At 46.5% G+C, this 27,815-nt stretch overlaps 1 protein-coding gene across 4 annotated transcripts; it reads left to right on the top strand.

Moving 5' to 3' along the window:
- Positions 1–1,195: 1,195 nt before the first annotated feature.
- On the top strand, positions 1,196–10,825 carry MOB3A (MOB kinase activator 3A). Of its 4 annotated transcripts, none has more exons than XM_061601586.1 (4): positions 1,196–1,459; positions 5,290–5,822; positions 7,670–7,872; positions 9,663–10,825. In XM_061601586.1, the coding sequence occupies exons 2-4, from the start codon at positions 5,408–5,410 to the stop codon at positions 9,690–9,692; spliced, it is 648 nt and encodes a 215-aa protein (XP_061457570.1). In that variant the 5' UTR covers positions 1,196–1,459; positions 5,290–5,407; the 3' UTR covers positions 9,693–10,825. The 4 variants fall into 4 exon arrangements, with proteins under 4 accessions (XP_061457570.1, XP_061457571.1, XP_061457573.1 ...); XM_061601587.1 differs by lacking the exon at positions 1,196–1,459 and adding an exon at positions 4,674–4,811; XM_061601589.1 differs by lacking the exon at positions 1,196–1,459 and adding an exon at positions 4,674–4,816.
- The last annotated feature ends 16,990 nt before the right edge of the window (positions 10,826–27,815 follow it).

The raw sequence follows: 27,815 nt of genomic DNA, 5'->3' as shown, positions 1-27,815 counted from the left end.
GTGTGGGGGACATCTGGCCAACCACGGTGGAAAGCCCGGTCTCCGGCTGGATGGACCTTTGGCCTCAATTCATCCAGGCAAATCTTTCTTCAGGCCCATTGATGTCCACCAGCTAGCATGGAATGCCTAAAAAGGGAGCCTCCAGATGCAAGGAGAGTCTACCTTGTGACCCTAGCTGCAGGAGGAAATTGACTGAGTGGAGAGGCCTCTGGGCCTCTGCTGGAATTTTCCCAGAAGGCTGAGCGCTGCTTGGAAACAGGGCACGGGGTTAAATGGACTTTTTCCCCCCCCACAGACCCAACAATGGCATTCCTTATGTTCATAAAGCAAGGAATGCCTGCTCATGCATGCCTGCCCTTTCTCATGTGTGGGTGGAGAGTTTGCATGTATTCTCCTGTTCTTTTGACTGTAAATTGTTTTTATCTGCGTTTAGTCCTGTGCTTTTGCATTGAAGGGCAGTTATTATCATTACTATTATTATTATTATTGTTATATTTTATTATACGAGGACTGAAATGCAGCCATCCTTTGAAATTTGCACTTATTTGAATTTTGTGATGCAGTCTGCCAACCAATAATAATTATTATTATCATTTTAAATGATCAAGGCAGCGAATAGGGATGGGTGAGAATTTCGATTCAGTTCACATTTGAAGCCAAATCTATCACATTCACAATATGAGCCATCCTTTGAAATTTGCACTTATTCGAATGTTGCGATGCACCGCACCAACCAGGGTTTACAAAAATGCATATATTGGGGGGGAGGGTGCATAAAAATGAATGCATGAGTGAAAATACCATGCAAAATGGCATTCTGTGTACGTGACTCGAAACTGCGGACAAGAAGGTGTTTATTCGGAGACATTCGCGCTCAAATGCTGGAGAATTTTCATGAGGTTTTTTAAAAAAATTGCAAATGGCTATAGGCATTGGAGAGCTGAATAAGATAGGGAAAATGGGAAGAACCGAAATGGACAGAGCTTTCCGTCCCTGCGTTCCCTAGGGGGAAGTCAAGCTATCTTTTTTGGAAGGTTTCATCTACAGAGGGGAATATTACCCTGGCTGGCATCCAAAACAGCTTTTTGATATAAATAATGTTGCTGTGAAAGAAAAAGAAAAAAACCCACTCATACAAGAACTTAGCTTCCCCTAAAAGGAAGTGGCACGCCGTTGTTCAGCGTGCGTTACTCATCAGGGTTTTAAAATCTTTGGCAGGCCGTGATACTTCTGGTTTTGGAGTCGGTACAGAAAGGAACAGTTTGCAATACGAGCTCCTCTTCCTCCTCCTCCCCTGTGCTTCATCTGTGCTTGCCAGTCTTTTTTTTCCCTTAAAATAATTGCACCGAGTCTTGCTTTGTCTTTTTTCTTTCTCTTTTAAAAGAAGCCGCTTCGAAAAAGGCCCATCGCTGGTTCCTCCAGAGGATCTGCCTTTTTTTCCTGCTTGACAGACATGCAGGTAGGAACTTGATCCAGATCAAGAGATCTATAGGGGGCAGGAGATGCCTTTTAGAGTTGGGGAGATCTGACGTGGTCCTTTTCGTGTTTTGCAATCTCGCTGAATCTCTTTTACAGTATTTTATTTTATTTATTTTGGATGACAGTGTGAGAGATTTGGAGGGGGGGAAGAAAAGTTTTGAGCCAGCTAAATCTTACTCAGAGTGTACCCACTGAAATCAACAGATCTAAGTTAGTCTTGTTTCATTCATTTCAATGGGTCGCATCCAACACTGCTCAGAGCAGACCCACTGAAATCGATGAACACGGCAGACTTAGACCCATTAATTCCAATGGGCCTTCTCTGACTGGTTGGATTCAACCCATAGGGTCTACTCTTAAGTAGAGCTGAGGTTTTGATAAAGGAAACTGAGACATTTACAAGGGAAATTGGGTTATATGTGCAACATTAGTCATACTCGCCCACTGAAATTAAAGGACATAACTAGCTTAGATCCGTTAATTCCAGTTAGTCTACTCAGAGTAGAATTTAATTAGATATAACCCATTGTATCAAAAATATACGACTATATGCTTACTAAAAGGGGGGAAACAGGGCATCTATAGCAGCAATATAGAGCTGGAATGGCCCTCTGGACGTTGCTGGACTACCTCTTCCATCATCCCTGACCATTGGTCATGCTGGCTGCTGGGAGATGGAGTCCACAGGTGTTCCCGGTACCTGATATCATCGATACCCATTGCTGATATTCCTAATTCTTCTTTGCTGTGTCTGTCCAGTTATTTAGGGTTTCTTCGTATGTTTCTCATTACTGTAAGGCACCAGTCCATTTTAATGGCCTCTAATTGCTCCCGTAGTTTTTCTAATCAAATCTAACGTGCTGGGTTCCCTGATTGTCTTTCCAAGTTCTGGGGAATAAAACTCTAGCCGGCGTTTAAGTGCGATATCTGTAACTGCTAGTTTTGGGGAAGATTTTGACTGCTTGTGTTGACTCCACCCTGAGCTGGACTGGGTTGCAGTGTGGCTTTTCATGCAAAGCGTCCTGGGTTGGACTCCTGACTGTCTTCAGTTATCTTAGAGAGCTGCTGCCAGTCAGAGTTGGCTCCGCCAGGCTGGATGGACCAGCGTTCTGACTTTTTTTGAGGCAAAGTAGCTTCCTATATTGTTATGGGCTGCTTGTGAATTTCTCAGAGACATCCGGCTGACAGCTTTTTGAATACGGGGTGCTGGATTAGGTAAGCCTTTTGGCGGCAGGGAGAGGTTCATTGTTCTTTCCTTGTTGGGAAAGACTCTACAACTCTAAAGAGATGCTGCCAATCAGTGTAGACAATACTGAGATAGATAGACCAGTGGCTTGACTTTATAAGGCAGCTTCCTAGGTTCTTATGAAATCAGCCCCTTATTCAGAATCATGAGGACTGGAATCTTACTTTATCTTTAGGAAAAGGGCCATAGCAACTGCTTTGCACGCAGAAGGTCCCGGGTTCAACCCCCTAAGCAGAGCTGGGGGAGGGCATGATTCATAATTGCAGGGAGTCATATCATGGTTGTTGCAAAAAATAAAAGGAAAGGTAAGGTTCTGAGGGGTGTTTATTTTGCAACGTCTTGTGGCAATCACTGGAGATGTGGGGGGGGAGCATGGGACCCCCAAAATTAAAAAAGCAATCTTATCTCAATCTTGTCAAACAGAAATACAAATGCAAGAAAATACAGTTCTAACATGTCGTTTTGTTATGCTGATTTTAAAAATATCTTGATAAGTTTCAGGTCAACATATGGCTTTATTGGTATTTTTAATTAATACTTCCTGGTTTAGGTAAACTGCTTGGATTCCCCCCCCCCCATTAAGCAGAGTATAAATCTTAGGCAATAAATGGATTGTCCAAGTGAAATAGAAAATTCCTCTTAGGAATTTTGCCGTTTGCACTGTGTTTTATAAAAATTAGAGCCATCTAATAAAATGATCATCAAGGGACTCTGAAAAGTGGCCTGGGTTCCTGGTTTTAAACACACACACACACACACACACACACACACAACAGCCTTGCACTTACAAATAACATGTAAAACTAATTCCATCTCTGTGTTATTACAAGGACAGCATCAGAGTAGCCCATTGAAATCAGTGAGCCCAGAGCCAATGTGGTGTAGTGGTTACAGTGTCAGGCTGGGACCTGGGAGACCAGGGTTCAAATCCCCGCTCAGCCATGAAGCTCACTGGGTGACCTTGGGGGCTAGTCACGGCCTCTCAGCCTGACCTACCTCACAGGGTTGTTGTGAGGATAAAATTGGGAGGGGAAGAACCATATCTGTATGCCAGCCCCTTTGAAAAAAGGTGGGATACGAATGTAATAAAGAAAGAATGTTACAGGAATACCCCGCTATACGGACCTTCACTTTACGGACACTCACGAGAACGGACATATTTACAGTAGCACCATTCCCCTGTTTACGTAGGCTCGCTTTGCAAGAACGGACACTTAACGGCATGACGCCACCGCCCGATCAGTTTCCAACTACAAACATTTTCTTAAAATAAGGCCTACTGTGTTTGTTTTAGTTACAAATGCGTTATTTACAACATTTATGCCTGTATATGATGATTGCAGTGCAGTATATGCATCGATAAGTAAAAAAGGTACTGCTTCACTTTAAGTACATTTTCGGTTTACGTACTCGCTCTGGACCCATTGCATACGTTAATAAGGGGTATTCCTGTAATTAACTTTCGCGGAGGCGGAATGGACAGTAGTCAACGTTAGTCCTACTGGGACTGTTCTTATATCTGCCCTCTAAAAGCTTTGTGGGTAAGGCCCTGAAGTGTGCCAAGGAGGCAGAACCTCCCCATGCAGGGGTAGTCTACCTCTGAATTAGCAGATGCCATGGACAAGCTGTGTTCAGGGGCTGTCCAGTGGCCTCTGGCCAACCCCCATTAGAAACAGGATGTTGGCTGAGATGAGCCTTTGGGTCTGATCCAGCCACAGCGCTTGGCTTATTCAAAAAAAAACAACCCTGCTCACTTCACTGGGTTTGAAATAAACCTTTGAAATAAGATCTTTCTCTGTTTTGTCTTTTTGGCAAGGCGGTTTGGGGCTGTTTCTTTCTGCGGGTTGGGCAGACTCTCTTGTGCAGTTCCTGCTTTTTTACCAGAACTGACATGTGTGTTTTGTGCACAGGATGTGGTTTAAAGCAAGGCCTTGACTCGCTTCTTAGTAATCAGACCTTGCGCCATTTTTCTCCCTCTGCTTTTGGGGAGGGGTCTGCTCTCACTTCCTCCCCCCCCTGCAGGTTTCCGTTTGCAGCTTCCCTTAATGATGCATCTGTCTTGTTGTGAAGACATCTGAAGCTCATGGTCTGGTGATGGTTTATTTATTTTTTATTTATTTCGTTCGTTCCGGGAGAAGTTCCTAGGAAGCGCCTCAAAGCAATTTCGCAATACCAGAAACGCTAATAAAGACAACTGCGTGTCTAAAGGGAAGGGCCGTAGTTCAACGGTAGAGCATCTGCCTTGCACGTAGAAGGTCCCAGGTGCAATCTGCAATGGCATAGGATAGGTAGGGAAACCCTGGAAGAGCTGCTGCCAGTCAGTGTAGACATTACTGAGCCAAACGGACCCGACCGTTTGAGGCAGCTTCCCATGTTTCTGTTTCAACCCTTGATTCAGAACCCATGAGGACTAGAATCCTGCTGTTGTGCTTGTGTCCTGCTTGGGGCAATCTGCTTGGCTGCTGTGAGAGCTGGACTAGATGGGCCCCGTTTGGCCTGATCCATCAGGGCTCTTAATGTTGGACCTCTCTTTTAAGCTTTACTATGTATCTGTTGCGCTGCAGATTGGAAGGCATCTGGAACGCCAGCAGAACACCGTGACGATTTAAAAGGCTACGGAACAGTCGCCCTGTAGTGGTGGTGGATCTCCAGTTATCAAAAACTTTGGGAGTCGAGCAGGAAATGGCTAACCCTCTGAAGCAAGTTTTCAACAAGGATCGAACGTTCCGCCCCAAGCGGAAATTCGAACCCGGGACACAGCGCTTTGAGCTCCACAAGAAGGCCCAGGCGTCGCTCAACGCGGGGTTAGATTTGAAGCTGGCTGTTCAGCTGCCGCCCGGCGAGGACTTGAACGATTGGGTGGCCGTCCACGTGGTAGACTTCTTCAACCGCATCAACCTCATCTACGGGACCATCAGCGACTGCTGCACGGAGCAGTCCTGCCCGGTCATGTCCGGCGGCCCAAAGTACGAGTATCGATGGCAGGACGAGAAATATCGCAAACCCACGGCCCTCTCTGCCCCCAAATATATGAACCTGCTGATGGACTGGATTGAGGTGCAGATCAACAATGAGGACCTGTTCCCGACTAATGTCGGTGAGTTGGATGGGAGGCCTTTGGGGATTTTGTGAGAATGTTGCAGTCGGTTGCAAACTGAACGTGAGGCAGTGGTGTGCTGCAGCTGCAAAAAAGGCTAACGCCATTCTAGGCTGCATCGATAGAACCATACGTTTCCAAACCATGGGAAGATGAATCATTCCATTTTATCCTGCACTAGTCAGACCCTGAACTGTAGCCCAGTTCTGGGCATCATATTTTTAAGAAGCATGTAGACGAATTGGAAGGGGTTCAGAAGAAGGTGATGTAGATGGTCTGCACTATGAGGGGAAAGTCCTATGGGAATGGTTGAAAGAAGGGCCATAGTACAGTAGTTACAGCAGCTGCTTCGCATTAGAAGGTCCCAGGTTCAACTCCTGATGGCATCTCTAGGTAGGGCTGGGAAATCTCTCTGAAATCCTGGAGAGCCACTGCCAGCCAGTGCAGATGAACTAGATGAACCCATAATCTGGCTTGGTATATGGTAAAAAGGTAAAGGTGTCCCCGCACTTATAGTGCGAGTCGTTTCCGACTCTTAGGGTGACGTCTTGCAACATTTACAAGGGAGTCCGTATATATGGGGTGGGATTGGTAGCTTCCTCTTAAATCAGGAATGGGGAATCTGTGGCCCTCAGACATCCTTGTCTTAAATCAATCCTTTATGCAGAACCATGAGGACTAGAATCTTGTTTTATAGCTATGGGAAGGACTTCATAGTTATGGGAAGTATAGTTACTTTACAGTTACGGGAAACATGGTGGTAGAATCCCTGCTTTGCAGGCAGAAGGTCCCAGGGTCAATCCTCGGTATTTCCAGGTAGGGCTGGGAATGTCCCCTGTCTGAAACCCTGGAGAGCTGCTGCCAGTCAGTGTAGACAACATTGATCTAGATGAGCCACTGGTCTGATTTGGTATAAGTCAGCTTTCTCGGTTCCTATTTAAACCAGTTGTTTATTCAAGACCCTGAGGACTAGAATCTTTCTTTATCTTTAGGGAAAGGGCCGTAGCTCACCGGTAGGGCACCTAGAAAGTCCTAGGTTCAATCCTCAGCATTTCCAGGTAGGGAATGTCCCCTGCCTGAGACCCCGGAGAGCCACTGCCGGTCAGTGCAGGCAACACAGTAAGGCAGTTTCCTTTGTTCCTGTAAAGTGGATATGTTTAGCCTGGAGAAGAGAACCCCAAGGGTGAATATGATAGCTCTCTACAGATCCCTGGAGGGCCATCACCCAGGAGAGAGGGCAAAGGCTTTGTCCTTTGCTGCAGATCGAACGGGCTTATGATGCAGGAGGGTAGATTTCAGAGGAACATTAGGAGAGACATGTTAGAGAGTCAGAGTGGCTTGACAATGCAGGAAACGACCTAGTTGGGTAGGTGGACTCTCCCTCACTTCAAGCAGAGTTTGGATAGTCATCTGTTGGGGTTGCCGTGGCTTAGAATTTCCTGCGTCAAACGGGGTTAGACTGGATGACCTCTAAGGATACCCTCTCCAAATCTAGGGTTCTGTTTTGTGACTTCTGTTTCCATGGGAGGGAGGCTATGGTAGACCTAGTGTGTGTGTGTGTGTGCAAAATCTGTGTTGGTTCCTTCCACTTCTCTAGATTGTGTTTTTCTTTTTATTTTGAATACTGACATATCCTGCTTTGCAGCCCTGAGAGGCTCTTGTAAGCAGCTTATGAAAAGACTCTCCGAAACGACAAGAGTGCTGGGTTTCTTGGGCTGACAAAGCCCTGTGTCAGATGCAGCCTGTCCCGGCCAAATCCGGCATACGGGGGACGCGGCAGAGGGGTCCACCGTCTGCCGTAACTGGCGGCCTCATTCGCATGCGGGGTGTGTGTGTTTTCCTTTCAGGGACCCCGTTCCCCAAGAACTTCCTCCAGGCCGTCAAAAAGATCCTCTCCCGGCTTTTCCGGGTCTTCGTCCACGTCTACATCCACCACTTCGACCGGATCGCCCAGATGGGCTCGGAAGCCCACGTCAACACCTGCTACAAGCACTTCTACTATTTCGTGAAGGCGTTCGGCCTCATCGACACCAAGGAACTCGAGCCGCTGGTGAGTGCCGAGCCGGATTTCGCCAAGGCCGTCCGCTGGCGGATGTGGTAGACCTCGCTCGGATATGGAGAGCCTCAGGCCCCTGGGGAGGGGGCAAGTGCAGCCCTCCAGGCTTCTCTGCCTGGCCCCCTGAACTCTCCACAGACCACACCCCTCACTGGCTCTGCTTTGCACCCTCCTTGAATGTTTGTGCCTGGCTGGGATGCAGGCCTTGAGCTCTGGCCAGGCCTGTCGCTGGCCTGGATTGAGAGGCGGGTGCGTAGCAAGTAGCCTGTCGTACAAAGGTCAAGCTTGCACCCATTGCTCCGCCCACTTTTGCTTCTGGCCACGCCCACCACAGCCACGTGGCCCTTGGGAGCTTTCTCAGGAGGGAATGTGGCCCTTGGGTGGAAAAAAACAATGTGTTGTCAGTGGGGGACTGCTGCCTATTATGGTAGGACTCTCTGGGGGGTTGTGGGGCCACTCACCTGTCCCCAGAGATCTGGCCCTAGTGGCCCTACTGGAATCCTTATATCCACTCCTGGGTTTAAGCACCCACCAAAGGTCATAGAATCATAGAATAGTAAAGTTGGAAGGACCCTATAAGGCCATCAAGTCCAACCCCCTGCTCAGTGCAGGAATCCAAATCAAAGCATTCCCGACAGATGGTGTGCAGCTGCCTCTTGAAGGCCTCCAGTCACTGAGGTTAAGGTAGAGGCTTTTACCTGCTGCCCACATCACTGTTCCCGACTGCTGGTTTGGCTCGCCTGCCCTTGATGCTCTGCTAAAAAAAGGATCCTTGCTGGGTCAAGCCAAAAGGCCACCTGGACCAGTGCCCTGTTCCCAACAGCGTGCAGCTGGCTGCCTTGCTTTGTGGCTTTCCTGGGGGCTATAGCATTGTTTTTCCCTGGCATCGGGTCTTCCGAAATATACTGCCCCTGAGTATGGAGGGTCCATTAAACTCTCCTGGCGGTATGGAGTCCAAAGATCTATTTAGCCCAGCCACTGACCATCCAAGATGCCTATGGGAAGCTCACGAGCAGGGCATTAAGCCCAGCAACCCTCTCCTGCTGTCTGTCCCAAGCACCTTCAGAGGTAGACTGTTTCTGAGCCTGGAGGGTCCATTTGGCTCTTGTGGAGTAAGAAGAGCCCCTGCCCAATTGGAACAAAGGTCCATCTGATCTAGCACTGGTTCCCAAGAGTGGAAAGCCGGAGTGTTTGGGCAGAGCCCTAATTCATAAAATCATAGAATCATAGAATCGTAGAATTGGAAGGGGCCTATAAGCCCATCCAGTCCAACCCCCTGTGGCATTGCCCCATTCTCTCATGGTTCACATCTTCCTTGGCATCTAATCTTCAGAGGTAGACTGCCTCTGAATGTGGAGGCTCTGCATGGCCTTCATAGCTAACCACCATAATTTTTGTCTGATCCTAATTTGGGGGGGGGGAGGAGGCATCTAACCTCGTCTTTGTGTTTGCAAGATGCATTAAAAAAAAAGCAAATGAATGAAGGAGACAGCATACAAAAGGAAGCCAAGGAAGACTTCCTTTTGAACATAAATCTGCTCACAACTTCAGCAGGAATCAAAGTCCCACTTGACTCCCTCCTTGCCTGCTGCTCTGTCCTCCATAAGGTCTAGCGGCTTGCTACTTCCCCCCCTTTTTCTTTTAAGCTGTGTCCTGATTTGACATTTGCGCTTGTGCAGTGTTGATAGCTGACCTGGTACCAGCCTTATATATAAAATATTTACTTTGTCGTAATAACTTGGAACAGCAGCAAAGTAATCACCTCCGTCCTTTTCGTTTGACAGAAAGAAATGACCTTGAGGATTTGCCATTGACGTCCCGGAGCATTTCCCGCCGTCTTCCGAGTGACGCCGAATCCAAGATTCTCCTGGGACTGTGGAGCTCTCCTCTACTAGAGATTTGGAGCACCTTCCTTCCCTTTTGAAAAGAAAATAATATATTGTTTTGAAAACAAAAGACAAAGAAGAGTTATCCTGGATGACTACTGAAACTGTTTTACACAATGCTTTTGACTGATCGAGAGTGTGCGTCTATATATATCCATGTATATGATTTATAATCAGGGACATGGAACCTCAGGCCCCCAAGGGCCTGCATGCGGCCCCCAGGCCTCTCTGTCTGACGCCACCCCTCACCAGCCCAGCTTTGCACCCTTGAGGGTTTTTACCTGGCTGGGATGCCTTGTGCTCTGTTACGCTTCCGAATTGTCTGGGCAGAGAGGGGCTTGTGAACATGTGTGGAAACTGGGCTATTGTGCAAAGGTAAACTTTACATTTCTTGCTCCTCCCACTTTTGTTCCAGCCCTGCCCACCACTTGCATATGGCCCTCAGAAGGTTGTCCCCCCCGCCACCAAAAAAAAATCCTCTGCAGTTTTGCAAAGGATTTGGGGCGTGCAAATCTTTAGTTGTTGTTTTTTAACTGAGCAACAGAACTGTGTTCAAGCCGCTCTCTGGCAATACATTTTTTAAAAATAATAATAATAATAAAGTTTTCTAACACCGCCTCCATTTGATAATCTCCTCCTCTCCTGCCTTGAAGTGTTCTAATTTGAGGGGCAGATCAAGTGTGTGGGTGCTTGGGTTTTTAGCAATTCTTTTCCTGGGAGCTACAGGTGTAAAACCACAGAATGCAACGTCTGAAGTGTGTGCAGATCTCTGGAAACCCCATGAAGTCCTGCAAACCCCCAGGCACAAGGTAACTGTGGTCCTCCAAGCCTCTTTACCTGGCCCTCAGGACTTGCCCCAGGACACCCACCCTCACTGGCATTGAACTGCCTGCCTGCAACCTGTCCTTGAGCTCCCATGATGCCTCTCGCTTGCCTAGATAGAGAGGGGTGTGTGCGAGTGTGTGTGGAAACTAGCCTGGTAGAAAGTATTATTAAAGCTAGATTAACTAAGCACATAGAAGAACAAGCCTTGCTGAAGCAGAGCCAGCATGGCTTCTGCAAGGGAAAGTCCTGTCTCAGTAACCTATTAGAATTCTTTGAGAGTGTCAACAAGCATATAGATAGAGGTGATCCAGTGGACATAGTGTACTTAAACTTTCAAAAAGCTTTTGACAGGGTACCTCACCGAAAACGTCTGATGAAGCTTAGCAGTCATGGAATAAGAGGAGAGGTCCTCTTGTGGATAAGGAATTGGTTAAGAAGCAGAAAGCAGAGAGTAGGAATAAATGGACAGTTCTCCCAATGGAGGGCTGTAGAAAGTGGAGTCCCTCAAAGATCAGTATTGGGACCTGTACTTTTCAACTTGTTCATTAATGACCTAGAATTAGGAGTGAGCAGTGAAGTGGCCAAGTTTGCTGACGATAGTTTGACTATCCTATGATTCCATGATAGCAGCCTTTGTATATCTGAAGGGCTATTGCTTCACCATTTTTGCTGAACGTTAGGAGAATCTCCCTAATGGGAAGTGCTGTTAGGTAGTGGAACAGGCTGCCTCAAGAGGTGGTGGCAGCTCGCATTTGCTGGAGATATTTTAAGCAAAGTCCGGACAACCATCTTACCAGGGTGTTGTGGTTGCAGATACTGCGTTGAACGGGGTTGGTCTATAAGACCTTCAGGGTTCCCTTCCAATTCATATGATTTCACATGAAATGGGGACAGGGATACGTGGTCAGGGATTCATCAGTTGGGAACCAGCATCATATTCCTATTTTTATTCTGTAAGATGCTGTGATTTGATCACAGATTTGTTCCTCTCAAATTCCTCCTTTTTCCAGTCTCAAGTGCAGTCCTCCACGTTTCTGCCTCAGTGGGTGGATTTTATGTGCATTTTACTGCAAGCCTCTCATATACACATTCTTGCATGGCATTCTGCCTGAGATACACATTTTTGGCAAGCCTTTGATACATTTTCCTATGCGCGATTGCGTATTTTATGTACGCAATTGTTGCGTCCATGGTTTCTCTCGTGCTTGTGAAGTCGCTTCAAGATGCTTTATGGGAAGTGATTCCTAAATGAAAATAAAATAATAACATAGTATGCATTTGTCGGCACACTTTCCCCTCAATCTTTCTGCATCACAAAATTCAGAGAAGTGCAGTTTTCGAAGGATACAGTTTTGGCAAATTAGGTAGGCTTGCTTTGTAACTGGAACTGAAGTGGTCCTTCATCCTTAGGCAAATGGAAGCCCTCGACCTGCTTGGGAGATAATTATCTTTGCCGCACGCCTTTTTCCTTAAAGCTCTTCTCCTCCCTGCCACCCTGCCCTCCGCTGCCTTCCCGGACTGAGGGATATTCCAGCGGGGAGTTTCCAGAATCCTGTATAGCTTCTGAAAACGATCAACGAACTCTGACATTTAAAAGCTGTGGATTGCCAAATGCGGTATTATTATAGGAAGGGACTTTTTATTTATTTAAAGGAAGTCCTTTTCAAAACAAATAAAAATCAACCCCAAGTACCTTTTCCTGGATGTCTGTGTGTGTTTGTTGAAATACACTTCTGCTATAATGATCAATGCCTTATTTATTTTTTCTGCCAGCTTTTGCACTTTCTTGAAACGGGCGCAATAAATCTGTGCTCACATTTCCTTTCTGCATTTTGCTGACTGGAGTGAGGCTATTTTGACTCTCCTACTTTGGGTGGGCAACACTGATATACTGTATTACCTGACGAGATAAATCTTTGTTGGTGCGTCAGGATGTAACTCTACAAGGGAAGCTCGGAGGGTGGCAACAAGGGACAGGGCCTCCTCAGTGGTGGCCCCCAAATTATGGAATGATCTGCCTGACAAGGTGCGCCTGACGCCAACACTGTTATCTTTTCGGCGCCAGGTCAAGACTTTCCTCTTCTCCCAGGCATTTTAGCATGTGTTTTAAATTGTTTTTATATTGTTTTTATATTGTTTTAAATTTTAAAATTGTGTTTTAAATTGTTTTTAAAATATGTGTTTTAAATTGTATATTTGTTTTAATGTTTTTGATTGCTGTAAACCGCCCAGAGAGTTTCGGCTATGGGGCGGTATACAAGTGCAATACATAAATAATAAATAAATAATACATTCACACTTTGAAGTCTTGAACTGTGAATTCATATATGAATTATACCAGAATTATATGTGAATTCATATATGAATTATACCAGAATGAAGGTATAATTTGTTACTGAATGCTCCAAGCAGCAGTAGTGAAACTCTGAGCCAATAAATATTGGGCTCCTGCTGGGAGGAAGGGCACAATAGAAATAAAACAATCAATAAATAAAAATAAATGTTCAGTAGCCCAGTTCGTATTGGCCGCCAAGACACTGCGGGCTCACCATGTTAAGAATTATGATGGTATTATAAAAATTTTACCTTTAAGACCTGAACGCCCAACCTCTTAAATGGATGGTAATAACGGGCTGTTTTTAATCGTTTTGGTAAGTTTTATAAAATTCTGTTTTATTTCGTTGCATGAGAAAGGTCCATTTAATAATTCTTTGCATACAGTAGGGCCCCGCTTATACGGCGGGTTAGGGACCAGTCAACTCAATCTCTCTCTCTTTTAGTCAGAACTATTTTATTAAACCAGAAAACACAAAGGTGTACAGAAACTTCAAAGAAAGTGTGCAGTCTCTGGGGATGGTGAACTGAGGATGGTGATGATGATGGAGAAGGTTGATGGCAGGTAATTATATTGTAGGATTGTTGAAGAGGTAGATTCAATGGAGGAGAGGTAACTTCTGAGAGAAACGGCTTCTGGAAGAGGCAATTCTGGCAGAGAAATACTTCTGAGAGAGAGGTAAAAAGGAGTGGTGTCCTCTGGGGCTACTAGACCTGCTGATCACTTCATGTGATGAGTGAAACAACTGAGGCTGGTTTTGGAGGGAAAACTAACTAACCAATTAAAGACCGATGTCACCTGACAGGAAGTTACTGTAAGGCTGAGGGAGACAGACCTTTGGAGTCCCATAAGTTTAACCTAATAAAAGCCTTTTTTAGCACAACAGGAGTCTCTCTCTATACAACTCTAAACCCTGCGGAGGCAGCACAGGACCCACTGTATTCCCTCATGAAAACCTTAGGGAAATGGGCACTAAATGGTTCCATTCACCGTCCTACACGTTACATAATATTGATAGGATTTACTCTTTGAGCTTTCCCAGGAAACTGTGCATCAGTTGGGATTGTCATGCCCATTGACTTTTCTGATGTTTCAACAAGAGTTGCAGCATTTTTGGATGCTCTTTTTTTTTTTAGCACAGTCAAAAAATGTAAATTTAGGATTGTTGAAGAGGTAGATTCAACAGAGGAAACTCCTAAGAGAGAGGTAAAAAAGGAGTGTTGTCTTCTGGGGCTACTAGGCCTGCTGCTCACTTCACTGATGACTGAAACAACTGAGGCTGGTTTTGGAGGGAAAACTAACTAACCAATTAAAGAGAGGGGTGATGTCACCTGACAGGAAGTTACTGTAAGGCTGAGGGAGACAGACCTTTGGAGTCCCATAACTCTAACCTAATAAAAGCCTTTTTTAGCACAAGGGAAGGAGTCTCCCTACGGAGGCAGCACAAGGACCTTTTCTAGTCCTCTCATAGCTGTCCTCCCCAGTCGTAGCCTTCTTCTGATTTCTTTACTGTTGTCTCCATTTTGGTTAGTGACTGTGCTGAGGTATTGATAATCGTTGACAAGTTCCATGTCCTCATTGTCAATTGTAAAGTTACATGTTGTCATTACTTTAGTCTTCAGCTGTAGTCCTGCTTTGGTGCTTTCCTCTTTCACTTTCATCAGCATTCGTTTCAAATCATGACTGGTTTCTGCTAGTAGTATGGTATCGTCTGCATATCTTAAATTATTGACATTTCTCCCTCCAATTTTCACACCTCCTTCATCTTGGTCCAATCCCACTTTCCGTATGATACGTTCTGCGTACAGATTAAACAAATAGGGTGATAAAATACACCCGTCTCACACCCTTTTTGATGGGGAACTAATCGGTTTCTCCATATGCTGTCCTTGCAGTAGCCCCTTGTCTAGAGTATAGGTTGCGCATCAGGACAATCAGATGCTGTGGCACCCCATTTCTTTTAAAGCATTCCATAGTTTTTCATGATATTCTACACAATCAAAGGCTTTGCTGTAATATATAAAGCACAGGGTGATTTTCTTCTGAAATTCCTTGGTCCGTTCCATTATCCAACGTATGTTTGCGATATGATCTCTGGTGCCTCTTCCCTTTCTAAATCCAGCTTGGATGTCCGGCATTTCTCGCTCCATATATGGCAAGAGCCTTTGTTATAGAATCTTGAGCATTACTTTACTTGCATGGGATATTAAGGCAATAGTTCGATAATTTCTGCATTCCCTGGGATCCCCTTTCTTTGGAATTGGGATGTACATTGAATGCTTCCAGTCTGTGGGCCATTGTTTAGTTTTCCATATTTCTTGACAGATTTTTGTCAAAGTTTGGACAGATTCAGTCTCAGTAGCTTGTAGCAACTCTATTGGTATGCCATCTATTTCTGGTGATTTGTTTTTTCCGAGTATTTTAAGAGCAGCTTTCACCTCGCATTCTAAAATTTCTGGTTCTTCATCATACGGTTCCTCTGTGAATGAATGTCATCCTTTTATATAGTTCTTCAGTGTATTGCTTCCATCTTCCTTTTTTCCCCATCTGTCAGTCAGTGTGTTCCCCTGTTGATTATTCAACATCCCTACTCTTGGTTTAAATTTCCCTTTAATTTCTCTAATCTTTTGGAATAGGGCTCTTGCTCTTCCCTTTTTGTTGTCCTCTTCTACTTCTATGCAATAGTGGTAGTAATAGTTCTCTTTGTCCCTACATACTAGTCAGTGTATTGTTGCATTTAGGGTTCTGACCGTGTTTCTATCTCCTTTTGCTTTTCCTTTCCTTCTCTCTTTAACCTTTTTAAGAGTTTCATCAGTCATCCATTGAGGTCTTTGTCTCTTTTTAACTAGACATATTGTCTTTTTCCATTATTCCCTGATAATGTCTCTGACTTCAGTCCATAATTCTTCTGGTTCTCTGTCAACTAACTTTAAAGCCTCAAACCTGTTCCTTACTTTATATTTACATTCTTTTGGGATGTTATTTAAATTGTATTTTGGCATTATGATTGCTTTGTTGTTTACTTTATTTTCAGTATTACCAGTCCATTATGTGTACCTCAGTCTGCTCTTGGTCTTGTTTTTGGAGAAAGTATGGAACTTCTCCATCTTCTGCTACCAATTATATAATCAATTTGATTCCTATATTGACCATTTGGTGATGTCCACATGTTCAGTCGTCTTTTTGGTTGCTCAAAAAACGTGTTTGCAAGAAACAAATTATTGGCTTCACAGAATCCGACAAGTCTGTCTCCTTCTTCATTTCTCTCTCCTAGTCCCCATTGTCCGACAATTCCTAATTCTTCTCTGTTCTCTACTTTTGCATTCCAGTCCCCCATGATTATCAGCACATCTTGTTTTGGTGTGTGATCAATTTCTTCCTGTACTTGTGCCTAAAATCTCTCCAATTCCTCTTCTTCTGCATTTGCCGTTTGAGTGTAGGCTTGTATGATGGTTATGTTAATAGGCTTCCCATTTAATCTCATTGATATCACTCGCTCAGACCTTGCGTTGTAGCTCCTAATTGCTTCTGCTACATCACTTCTCACTATTAAAGCAACCCCATTTCTTCTTGATTTCTCATTTCCTGCATAAAATATTTTGTAGTTGTCTGATTGAAAATGTCCCATTCCCATCCATTTAAATTCACTCATGCCAAGTATTGTAATATTGATACCGTTCCATTCTTGCTTGACAATTTCTAACTTTCCCTGGTTCATGCTTCTCACATTCCATGTTCCTGTTGCGTGCGTCGTACAACTCCGGACTCTCCTTTTGCATCTGTGCGCATCAGCTGCTGGGCTTCCTTTTGGCTTTGACCCAACTGTGTCATTAGTCACAGCACTACTCGTACTTGTCCTTTGTTCTTCCCCAATAGCTCGCTGAGTGCCTTCTGACCTGGGGGTCTCATCTTCCAGCACTATCTCGTGTTGCATTTTGGATACTCCGTTCATAGGGTTTTCATTGAGGAGGTATTCAGAGGTGGTTTACCATTGCCTTCCTCTGAGTTTGGATGCACCTTAGTCTGGTGTCTCAGCTTTGACCATTCCGCCTTGGGTGCCCCTGCTAGGAGTCTAACCTCTTGGTCTAGACTCCTGACACCATTGCTCTCAGCTTCTTGGACACTCTCAAACCCTCTCACCACGTTAAGGTGTGCATCCCAAAGGGTAGTGTTCTGGATTTGCCTCTAGAGGGTGCTAAACGAAGAGATGAACCTGAATAAATATTGTTTTTAGAAAACTCGTGGGCATGAATCTGGCTGCAAGAGGGAAAAAATTGTCCTGGTCACCCCAGGGATAGAAGTCTCTCTCTTGTCTTTCTCCCCTTTCCTTTTTCAAAGCTCTACGATATTTGAAAGGAGTGTTGTGGTGGAGGATGTTACAAGATGGCTTCTTTTGGAAACGATATTAGAGAAATTCCTAGGTCAGGAGAGGCATCCCAGTGGTTACTGGCCATGATGCTGCAAGGGGAACCTCCATATTTCAAGGCAGTCTACCTCAAAATGCCAGATCCCCGAGGGCAAACACTGGGCGAGGGCCACTGCTCTTCCAGGCTGGGGCCTGATCAAAACTGTAATTTAGTCAATGCACGTGCACAAACCGACCGATCCAGCCTCAGAGAGGTGAGAGGTGAGTTCGCGCTAGGCCTGATTGCCACATGGTGGGTTGTTATCCACAGTGGGTGGGAGGGAGTTACAGTTGGGGTGGGAAGGGTTAACCCCACCTTTCCTATTCATTGGTCCCTAAACGTCACACCCACACCCACAGACTGGTTGAAAATTGCTCAGATGCCCTACGATTCTTTCAGATTGCTTTTGCATTGCCTCTTTGATTTCTTGCAGGTTACTGTATTTCAAGTCGCATTCTGCAGAATTCAAATTGTCATACGGTAAAAATGCGAGAGAGGAAATCAAGGAAGCAACAGATGTACAACTGAAAACCCTTATGAACAGCAGAGCAGCGGCAAATTCAGACGTGCAGGCTCCCGTCACGATAGCCACCCCCTCCCCCCTTTTTTCGCTGCTGGGTTGAGTAGGAGATAATTCTTAATGCCTTCTCTTCTCCCACAACAGCAGACGTCTCTCGGAGGCAATCAGCATGAAAGAGGAGTTAGCTACTGAGAAGAGTCCTTTCAATCTGATTGGCTCCAATCAGCAAAAAAAAGACATAGAAGAATATTAGAAGACTCTTCTCAGTGGCCAACACACTCCCCTTTCATGCTGACTGGCTTGTAGGATGCTGGAGACATAGGGACCCTGCTCCCAAAAAGGTAAGGGGTCTAAGACCCCCCCTAGACCCCAGATGACTACACTCCTGCTTATGAATCTTGAATGCAGACATGTCACCTGAATGAAGCTTGAGGACCACCAGTGGTCCACGGACCACAGTTCGGGAACCCCTGAACTAGACTATATGTGCTCGTGTATATTCTGGTCCTGTCCTGGGTTCAACTCTCTGAAGCCTGCTGGCTTCTCGGTGAACGTTCCTATTTTTAACGACGATGTGCTGTTTTGAGAGGCGGTGGTGGCTGTTTGAAACTGTTAGAGGGAGAGTCTTGTTACTTGATGACCTACGTGGCTGACCCTTGGCTTGGGGAGGGGGTTACCTTGAAGTGGGGTGATCCATGGGTGGGGGCGTAGGCAGGCCCCCTTTCCAGCTCACTTTCCACACACGTGGCTTTATTCCCATGTATGGTGCCAACCTGGTTTCTGGCACCATTTCATGTGAACTTTCCGTTGTGGTTCATCCGCGATTTCCTAGAACGAGGCAGCTGCTCTCGGAAAGAAATTGGAGCTTTTCTGTGTGTGGGGTTGTTGTCATTGGTTGAACTGATGGTTTTGGCACTTGGATAGAGGCCTTGCTCTGTCTGGATGCGGCCCTCTTGAGAAAGGAGATGGTGGTAGTCAGACGCAACAAAGTCCCTTTTCAGTGGCTGTCGCGTCCTACCTCACCCCCTTTGCCTATGCCCGTTTTTTAGCTCCACGTAGAATGAAAAAAAAAAATTCTGTGCATGCACAGAGTGCTTTGCCCACCTGGCTAAGAATTCCAGCAATGCTGGACAGGAAGTGGATTCTGGGCAGACGAGAGAAAGAGCTTCTTGATGTGTGGAATTCCCCTTTGAGGTGCTTTTTGTGGATGATGGTGAAATGGAGCCTCCAGGTTCAGAAGCAGTCTACCTCCTGAATACCCGATGTAGCAATGGGATATTGGATGCTAGGCTAAATGGACCTATGAGCCAATCCATCAGGATTCATCTAATTTTGACATGGACATTAAAAGCTGCCTTTATAAGGGCAGACAGCTGGTATTGCCAGCATCTGGAACAGGAAAACATCTGCAGCTGGACAAAACCTCCCATCATCCCTGACCATTGAGCATGCTGGCTGTCACTGATAGACGGTGGAGTCTGACAACATCTGGAAGCCAGAAACGGTTCCCCATCCCTGCTCTAAGAAGAGGCATTTCCTACTTTCGGGAGGGAATGCCTCTTCTAAAGGGAGGCATTCTTCCATCTCTTGCCTGCATTGCAAAATCCTGCTTTCAGAGCAGGGTGGGGGTCTCCGTGGCCCTCCAGATGTTGCTGGACACCAGCTCCCAACAGCCCCAGTCAGTGTGGCCAACGGTCAGGGTTGATGGGATCTGGAGTGCAGCAACATCTGGAGGGCGCCACATTGGCTATCCCTGGGCTGCAGGTTGGTCACCGCTGGGCTAAATCTTGGACTGTATTCCTCTAAGTCAGGGGCTCCCAAATGGCGGTCTGTGGACCACCAGTGATCTGCGTGTTTCAGTCAGGGCTTTAATGTCCGCATTAAATAACCCTGTTATTTTTTAATTGTGTTCATTAATTTCTTTTTTTTAAAAATTGTGTTCGTTAATTAATTAATTTTGTGTTCATTAAGTTTTAATTGTGTTTTAATTGCTTCTTTTCTTTCTTGCATTGTTTTATCACAGCGCAGTTTGCATTCTATCGAATGGAAATTGTAGTGGAATAAAAATTCAATTAAAATTCATGCAGCTCCTAGCACAGTGCAATTGCTACTACAGGCACAAAAAGCATTATTTTACATTTTTCTCCTGCCGTTCCTCCAAGGAGCTCAAGGCGGCATGCAAATGTGGTTCTCCTGATTTTATCCTCACAACAACTCTGCGAGGTAGGTTAGGCTGAGAGATATGATGACTGGCCCCCAGGGTCCCTCAGTGAGTTTCAGGGCCAAGCGGGCATTTGAACCCTGGTCTCCCGGGTCCCAGTCCGAAGCTCTAACTCCCACACCACACCACCAAGACCATCAGCCATTTTCAAGTGGTCCATTGGGGGGAGACACTTATCTACGTCATACCTGGAACAGACCCACTGGAATTGGTGGCCATGACTAACTGAAGCCCATTGATTCCTGTGAGTATAGATGGATAAAGGCCTTTATTTATTTGTTTAAAAAGTTTTATTATGTTGACAGGTATACGCCATCAATATAAAAGTACAAAATGAAGTTAGGGGCTGAATATGGCCCTCCAGGCTTCTCTGTCTGGCCCTCAGAACTCTCCCTGGGACCTCCCTGACCCTGCATTGTATCTTATTTGAGTGTTTGTCCCCACAAACTCCAATAATGCCTCTTGCTTGTCTAGATGGCGTGTGTGTTTAGAAACCGCTGGCTTTTGTGCGGCTGGAACGGAACCTACTCCACAAAGGTAAGAGTCATATCCATTGCTCCACCCACTTTGGCCTCTGGCCCCGCCCACCACAGGCCCACGGCCCCCAGAAGGCTCCCCACGAAGCAATGTGGCCCTCAGGCTGAAAAGGGCCCCCACCTCTGTTAAACAGCCTTGAAATGCTGGCGATGTCCGCACCGTACATTTGCAGTCATGGGTTTCCCCCAGAGAACCCTGGGAACTGTCGTTTTGGAAAGGCGCGGAGCGTTGGTAGGAGACCCCCTGCTCCCCTCACAGAGCTACAATTTTTGCAGCAGTTTAACTCTGGCAACTGCGGCTCTGTGGGGGTCTCCTAACAACCTTCAGCATCCTGAACAAACTACAGTTCCCAGGATGCTCTGGGGGAAGCCACAACTGCTTGAAGTGGTATCACATGGGATTAAATGGGCATGTGGCTCTCATACTCCCACCTTCTGTATACTTGAAATCTTTATCTCCTGTAAAGCGCCAGACAAGACATGTTGGCAGCTACGGGGCTGCCCTTAATTTCCCTTTGCAGGTTTGGCACTGGAGATCGAAAAGGCCCCGAATCTTCCCAGCACTTTTTGGGGTCGGCGCAACCCTCAGTGGCGTTGTTTGCGGCTTCTGGGAAACGCTGGAACAAGTTTGCCAGCTCTCCTTTGGCAGAGATTGCTGCCCAGACAGAGGCAGGGACACCCCTGTTGCAAAACAGCAAACTTTCCAACGTCTTTCGTCCAAACTGTGCCTGGCTGCAAGCTTCCTTGCATGCAGACTCAGTGGCAACATTCCTGTTAAATCATCGCTTTATTCATCACCATGAGGACTAGGATCTTAGTTTGTGTTTTGAGGAAGGACCATCCCTCGGAGGAAGGGCACATGCTTTGTGTGCAGTCCTCAAGACCTTCATTATGATAGCACTCTTCAAGTACATGAAAGGTTGTCACATAGAGGAGGGCCAGGATCTCTTCTCGATTGTCCCAGAGTGCAGGATGCGGAATAATGGGCTCAAGTTGCAGGAAGCCAGATCTCGACTGAACAGGAAAAACTTCCTAACTGTTAGAGCCATACGACAATGGAACCCATGACCTAGAGAGGTGGTGGGCTCACCAACACTGGAGGCCTTCAAGAGGCAGCTGGACAGCCATCTGTCGGGAATGCTTTGATTTGGATTCCTCATTGAGCAGGGGGTTGGACTTGATGGCCTTACGGGCCCCTTCCAACTCTACTATTCTATGATTCTATGATTCTTGTCTGAAACAGTGGAGAGCTGCTGCCAGTCAGTGAAGGCAGTAAGGAGCTAGCTGGACCAATGGTCTAATGTGGTATAAGCAATTCCCTATGTCTTTTAGGGAAAGGGATAGCTCAGTGGCAGACAGAGATGGATAGAGCTGTCATTCTGGTTCTAATTTTTTCAGTCTTAAATTAAGTTCTCCACATTTCTGCACAATTTGTGGGGAAAAAAATTTAAGTCCTCATGAAACTTCTCCAGCATTTTGGGGCAAATTTCTCCCAATAAACACATTTCTGTAGGCCGTGTTGACTAATGTGCACATTTTTGCAAGCAACTCATCCTAATGTAATGCATCTTTCCCTGAATACATGCATTTTTGTAAACATTGGTTGGTTGGCAAACTACATTGCAAAATTCGGATAAGCACAAATTTGGCCATGTATTGGTTCTCCTGTTGTTTCGGAGAGTGCATATTGGATAAATTCGGCTTGACGTGCAACTGAATCGAAATTCTCACCTGTCCCTTGCATATCGAAGGTCCCAGTTTCAATTCCTGGCATTCAGTGTAAACAATACATTGCTACAGGGAAAAGTGGCCTGACTCAGTAGAAGGCAGCTTCCTATTTAAATTAGCTCTTCCTTCAGAACCATGAGGACTAGAATCTTACTTTGTAGGGGAAGGGCTGCAGTTTAGATCACCTGCTTTGCATGCAGAAGGTGCTAGGTGCAATCTCTGGCAGCCTCTCCGGTAAGGCTGGGAATGTCCCCTGCTGGGAACCTTGCAGACTTGTTGCTGCCAGTCAGTGTAAACAATACAGAGCTACATGGAGCAATGCCCTGACTCGGTATGTCAGACAGCTTGCTATGTTCCCAATGCAGGAAGAGTCTTGCGCAGGGTGCAATAAGTGCATGAGCAGTGATGCTTGATATGAGCAGAGGGGGTGTTGCGAGCATGACAGGCGCACGGAGGAGGTGGGGGAAGGGTATGTACTTTCCACCCCGCTCTCTGAATGGGGAACGGTGGACATGATCTGCAGCGAAGAAGCTCTCTTCTTTCACCTTCCCTGTTTATGTGTTCCATGCACCGGTGTACAATCCATCCTTGTCTCCCGTCCAAAAGCGAGACACCCAACCCCAGCGATGGCTGACAGCTGCCCGCTTGTTATCAGACACCGGGAACAGCGTAGCCGAGTTGGCGAAGGTTTGAGTGGACCAGGAGTGGGGCGCGCGAGGGAGAGGCCAGTGAGTTGTGGCATTCTCGCATCTCGACTCTTTTGCCCGCTTGTTGTGTTGTTGTTGCAGTCAAAATGCTGATTCAGTTTCCTTCTGTGTTCAGTTCCCCTTGTGCCGGAGAGCTCTGGTGAGAGATTGTGGCCACGGGGTGTTCCATCATGACCTGCCACAGGGTGTGGCAAAACCAAAACTGCATTAACTGAAGTATCGTTTCCAAATCACGTGAAGTATTAGTTCCCCTCTGTTCAGCACTGGTTAGGCCTCATCTTGAGTACTGCATCCAGTTCTGGTCTCCGCACTTCAAGAAGGATGCAGACAAACTGGAACAGGTTCAGAGGAGGGCAACAAGGATGATCAGGGGACTGGAAACAAAGCCCTATGAAAGAATTGGGCCTGTTTAGCCTGGAGAAGAGAAGACTGAGGGGAGATAGGATAGCACTGTTTGTGTACTTGAAAGGTTGTCACACAGAGGAGGGCCGGGATCTCTTCTCGATCATCCCAGAGTGCAGGACACGGAATAATAGGCTCAAGTTGCAGGAAGCCAGATTTCGACTGGACATCAGGAAAAACTTCCTGTTAGAGCCATACGACAATGGAACCAATTACCTAGAGAGGTAGTGGGCTCTCCGCAGAGCTTGGAAAAGTTACTTTTTTAACTACAACTCCCATCAGCCCAATCCAGTGGCCATGCTGTCTGGGCTGATGGGAGTTGTAGTTTAAAAAAGTAACTTTTCCAAGCTCTGGCTCTCCGATACTGGAGGCATTCAAGAGGCAGCTGGACAGCCATCTGTCGGGAATGCTTTGATTTGGATTCCTGCATTGAGCAGAAGGTTGGACTGGCTGGCCTTATAGGCCCCTTCCAACTCTACTATTCTATGATTCCATGATTCTAAGAGGGCGAGCGTAGCTCTCGGTTGCAATTATCTGACCATTGCTCATGCGTCTCCATCCATGCTACAGGGCAATGCCTGATACGAGCTGGAGACACTTGTGCAAACACGACATGCCCGCCTGCAACAATTGGACGCAATCTCTCTTCATCCTAGACCTTAGTGGGACCTCCCAATGAAGGTGAAGGGTGGGAGATTCAGGACAGGTGAAGCGAAGGGCTTCTTTGCCCAGCGCATAGTTGAACTCCAGAATTTGCTTCCCCAATTATGGCCACCAGCTTGGATGGCTTTAGAAAGAGGATTAGAAACATTCACAGAGGAAGAGGAGGCTATCAGTGGCCACCAGTTGTGGGAATCGCAGGTGCAGAGAGAGTTGCTGTTGCGCTCGGGCCCTTCTTGGGGGCTTCCCATTGGGGCATTTGGTTGGCCACGTGAGAACAGAAGGCTGGACTAGATGGGCTCGCTTTAGCCTGATCCAGACTGTAGGACTCTTCTGTGGTTTCCAGTGCTGACATTTCTTTAAAAGTCAAGGTTGTGCAAACAAACTTGTGAAGGGGAAGCCTTCTTCTGAGAGCGTTAATGTCATTTTATTTTTTATTTGTTTCCAATCTTTTTTTTGCCATGCTGGATGGGATTCCAGGAGTTCCTGTGCACACTCCCCGAGAATACATCCAACAGACAGGAATTCACGCGGTGCAGATTTTTAAATAGCAGCACAGCAGGCCAAGATTGCAGAGGTGCAGCTTAACAGTGATATATTCAGGAGGGAGTTCAAGTGGTGGCATCCAACATCACCTGTGGGATTTCTGCCTCTCCCACCTCTGCTTAAATAGCAGGAGCCCTACTGGGGGGGGGAAAGCAGGATCAATTTATGACTCAGGTATTTTTCTGTTGTTATTTGCACGAGCGAGCTGCTGTAGGAAATGCATGAACGCTAAGATGTCATCATGCTGGATGATGCGTTCCATGGCGCATGCATGTTCTGTAGATACATGGACCATATGCTTCTGCCGTTTAACAAGATGGGTATGGGGCTGGATACCAGATCCTGCAGCACAGGTGTGGGGAGCTTCAGGCCCAAGGCCCGAATGCAGCACCTTCCTTCAGCAACTTGGACAGCACTTTGAAAGTTTGGGCTAAAACCCGGAACGGTGTCCACTGCCCCACTGGCGTGGAGCCACCACCCACCGTGGCCTCAAGTCCTCTCTGCCAGGCCCCCATAACTCTCTCCAGACCACCCACCTCACTGGCCCCACTTCACACTCTTCTTGAGTGTTTTTTCCTGGGGGGAATGTCTCCTTGAACTCTGAGAATGCCTCTTGCTTGCCCAGATGGAGGGCGCATGTGTGTAGCAACTAGCCTACTGGACAAAGGTTAATTTTTACATTCCTTGCTCCACCCACTTTTGCATCTGGCTCCACCCACCACAGGCATGCGGCCCCCAAAGGTTTCCCAGAAAGGAATGTGGCCCTCGGTTTGATAGAAACGTCACCATCCTTGCCATAGTGCATCCGAACAGTGCAGAGGAAGGAGTCTTTTTCCCAGAGAAGGCACTCTGCACATGAGTAGGGGCACTTTGTTTCTTGTTTGATTTCTGGATTTACAGGGCGCTTTTCACCCCCTCTTTCTCTAGTTTGTCAAGGTGGCCTGACCTGTAGTTTATCATGATGGAAGGAGTGGGGAGAGGAAGCAATGTGCTCTTGCTGTTCTGTTGTCGATATTGAGTTTTGTATAACAACTTGATAAGCAACCCAAAATTGTCCGCAGAAAACAGCAACAAAGAAAATCCCGTTCCATAAATTGTGATTGCTGATCTCTTCTTCTAAGTCAAACAAACCGGGTAGGTTTGTTGATGAATATTCTGCCCTTGAAGGAAAAAGAAAAATCCTTGCTTCCTTATTGGGAATCTCTTCCCATAATCAGTGGCAGTTTGCTCACACCATCCGTGCTTGAAAAAAATTAATGCACAACTCCAGAGTCCTCTCTTTGTCTCAGGATATTTTCCTCCTTCCTGCTCCACCCCACCTTGGCTTTGGCAGTTCTCCTGGGGTTGGGGAGGTTGGGGGGGGTGCATTGCAAACGCCAGCGAGCAAACGGCCGCAACTTGTGTTCCTTTCATCATCTTTCCCCTGATGCAATTTTCACAGAGGTCACTGTGAAGTCAGCTGACATTTCCTTGTGGCTTTTGCATGGCGGAGGGCCCGCGCATGTAGGCGCACATGGGTGTGGAAAACAAGCACAGAGGAGGCTTCAAGAGCGGCCTGGGCTGATTGGTCCCCCCCCCATGTGTACCCTCCCCCTGCCTTCTCCACAAGTTGCGGCCTTTCCCTCTAGGACATTCTGTTTCCTTTTGATCTCATGCTCTGCACTGCCAAGATGCCGGTGACTGATGGCCTGTTTGCCTTGGAGCTGGGATTCAAGCCAAGTGTGAGGATAGGATCTCCTGAGTGCCTCCTAACTTAGAAGACTGTGGCTCTGCAACATTGTGACTGGGGGCATGGGATCAGGGCCAAAGGCGCAGAATCCTCACCACCACCACCTGCATTCCTAGACAGGTGCAGTGTGACCTCTGAACTCCTTCTGGCTTTTTTTTTTTTTTTAACTTGTAGAGCCATCAGCCATGTTTCAAGATTGTTGCCATTTTGCTGCAAAATGGTGTCCTAAAGACTAGACTGGAAACAAAGCCCTAAGAGGAGAGACTGAAAGAACTGGGCATGTTTAGCCTGGAGAAGAGAAGACTGAGGGGAGATATGATAACACTCTTCAAATACATGAAAGGTTGCCACACAGATCTCTTCTCGATCGTCCCAGAGTGCAGGACACGGAATAATGCGCTCAAGTCCAACCCCCTGCGCAATGCAGGAATCCAAATCAAAGCATTCCCGACAGGTGGCTGTCCAGCTGCCTCTTGAAGGCCTCCAGTGTTGGAGAGCCCACTACCTCTCTAGGTCATTGGTTCCATTGTTGTACGGCTCTAACCGTTAGGAAGTTTTACCTGATGTTCAGTTGAAATCTGGCGTCCTGCAATTGGAGCCCATTATTCCATGTCCTGCACACTGGGACGATCGAGAAGAGATCCTGGCCCTCCTCTGGGTGACTTCCTTCTATCCAATTTCTCTATTCCATGCATAATTTTAAACATCTCCATCATGCGTCTTTTTGCTCACCTTTTCTCCAACTGTTGTAACTTTGCCTTGGGGGGTGGGGGTATTGCTCTGCCCTCTATGGTTACCCCCCACCCAGGAAATCTGTAGGAATTGCTTGTTTAACTGCAAGGGAAATTGCTCAAAAGAAATGTGGTCTCTAGCACGTTTCTTTATCCTGAGACTGGCGCAGCCACAGATAAGGGCGGTGGGTGCATGTGTGTATATATGCAGATAGCCAGCCTTCTGATTTGCCCGCTTGCCCCGAGTGAATCAAGGATGCTCCGGGTGGGGGCTGGACTTGCAAACCACTTTTCTTTCCATGTCCAACCAGGAAAGATATCTGGGGGCGGAGGGCAGGTAGGTAAGTGCAAGCATTAGCCCAGTGTGCAGCAGCATGAGTCACAAGGTGTCTGTGGAGCTGCCATGTTCAGGCACAGTCTGTCTCTGAGAATCAGATGCTAGGGAGAAGTGTGCAAGCTCAAGCTCTGCTGAATCAGGCCAAAGGTCCCACAAGATACCTCTGGGAAGCCCGCAAGCAGGACATGAATGATCTCAATATTTAGGAATCTTGGAGGTTGCCAGCCAGAATGACTAGCAGCCATTCAGTTAGGGGTCTAATTTGTGTACACACACCACACACACAATTATCTCTTCCTCTGTCCTTAACTATAGACAAATGGAACCTCCATAGTCAAAGGCAGTCTACCTCTGGATAGTATTACGCA

This window comes from Rhineura floridana, chromosome 18, assembly GCF_030035675.1.
Source record: "Rhineura floridana isolate rRhiFlo1 chromosome 18, rRhiFlo1.hap2, whole genome shotgun sequence".
In the NCBI taxonomy this organism is placed as follows: domain Eukaryota; kingdom Metazoa; phylum Chordata; class Lepidosauria; order Squamata; family Rhineuridae; genus Rhineura; species Rhineura floridana.
The sequence above is the reverse complement of the archived record's forward strand: the minus strand, read 5'-3'. Positions and strand labels throughout refer to the sequence as shown.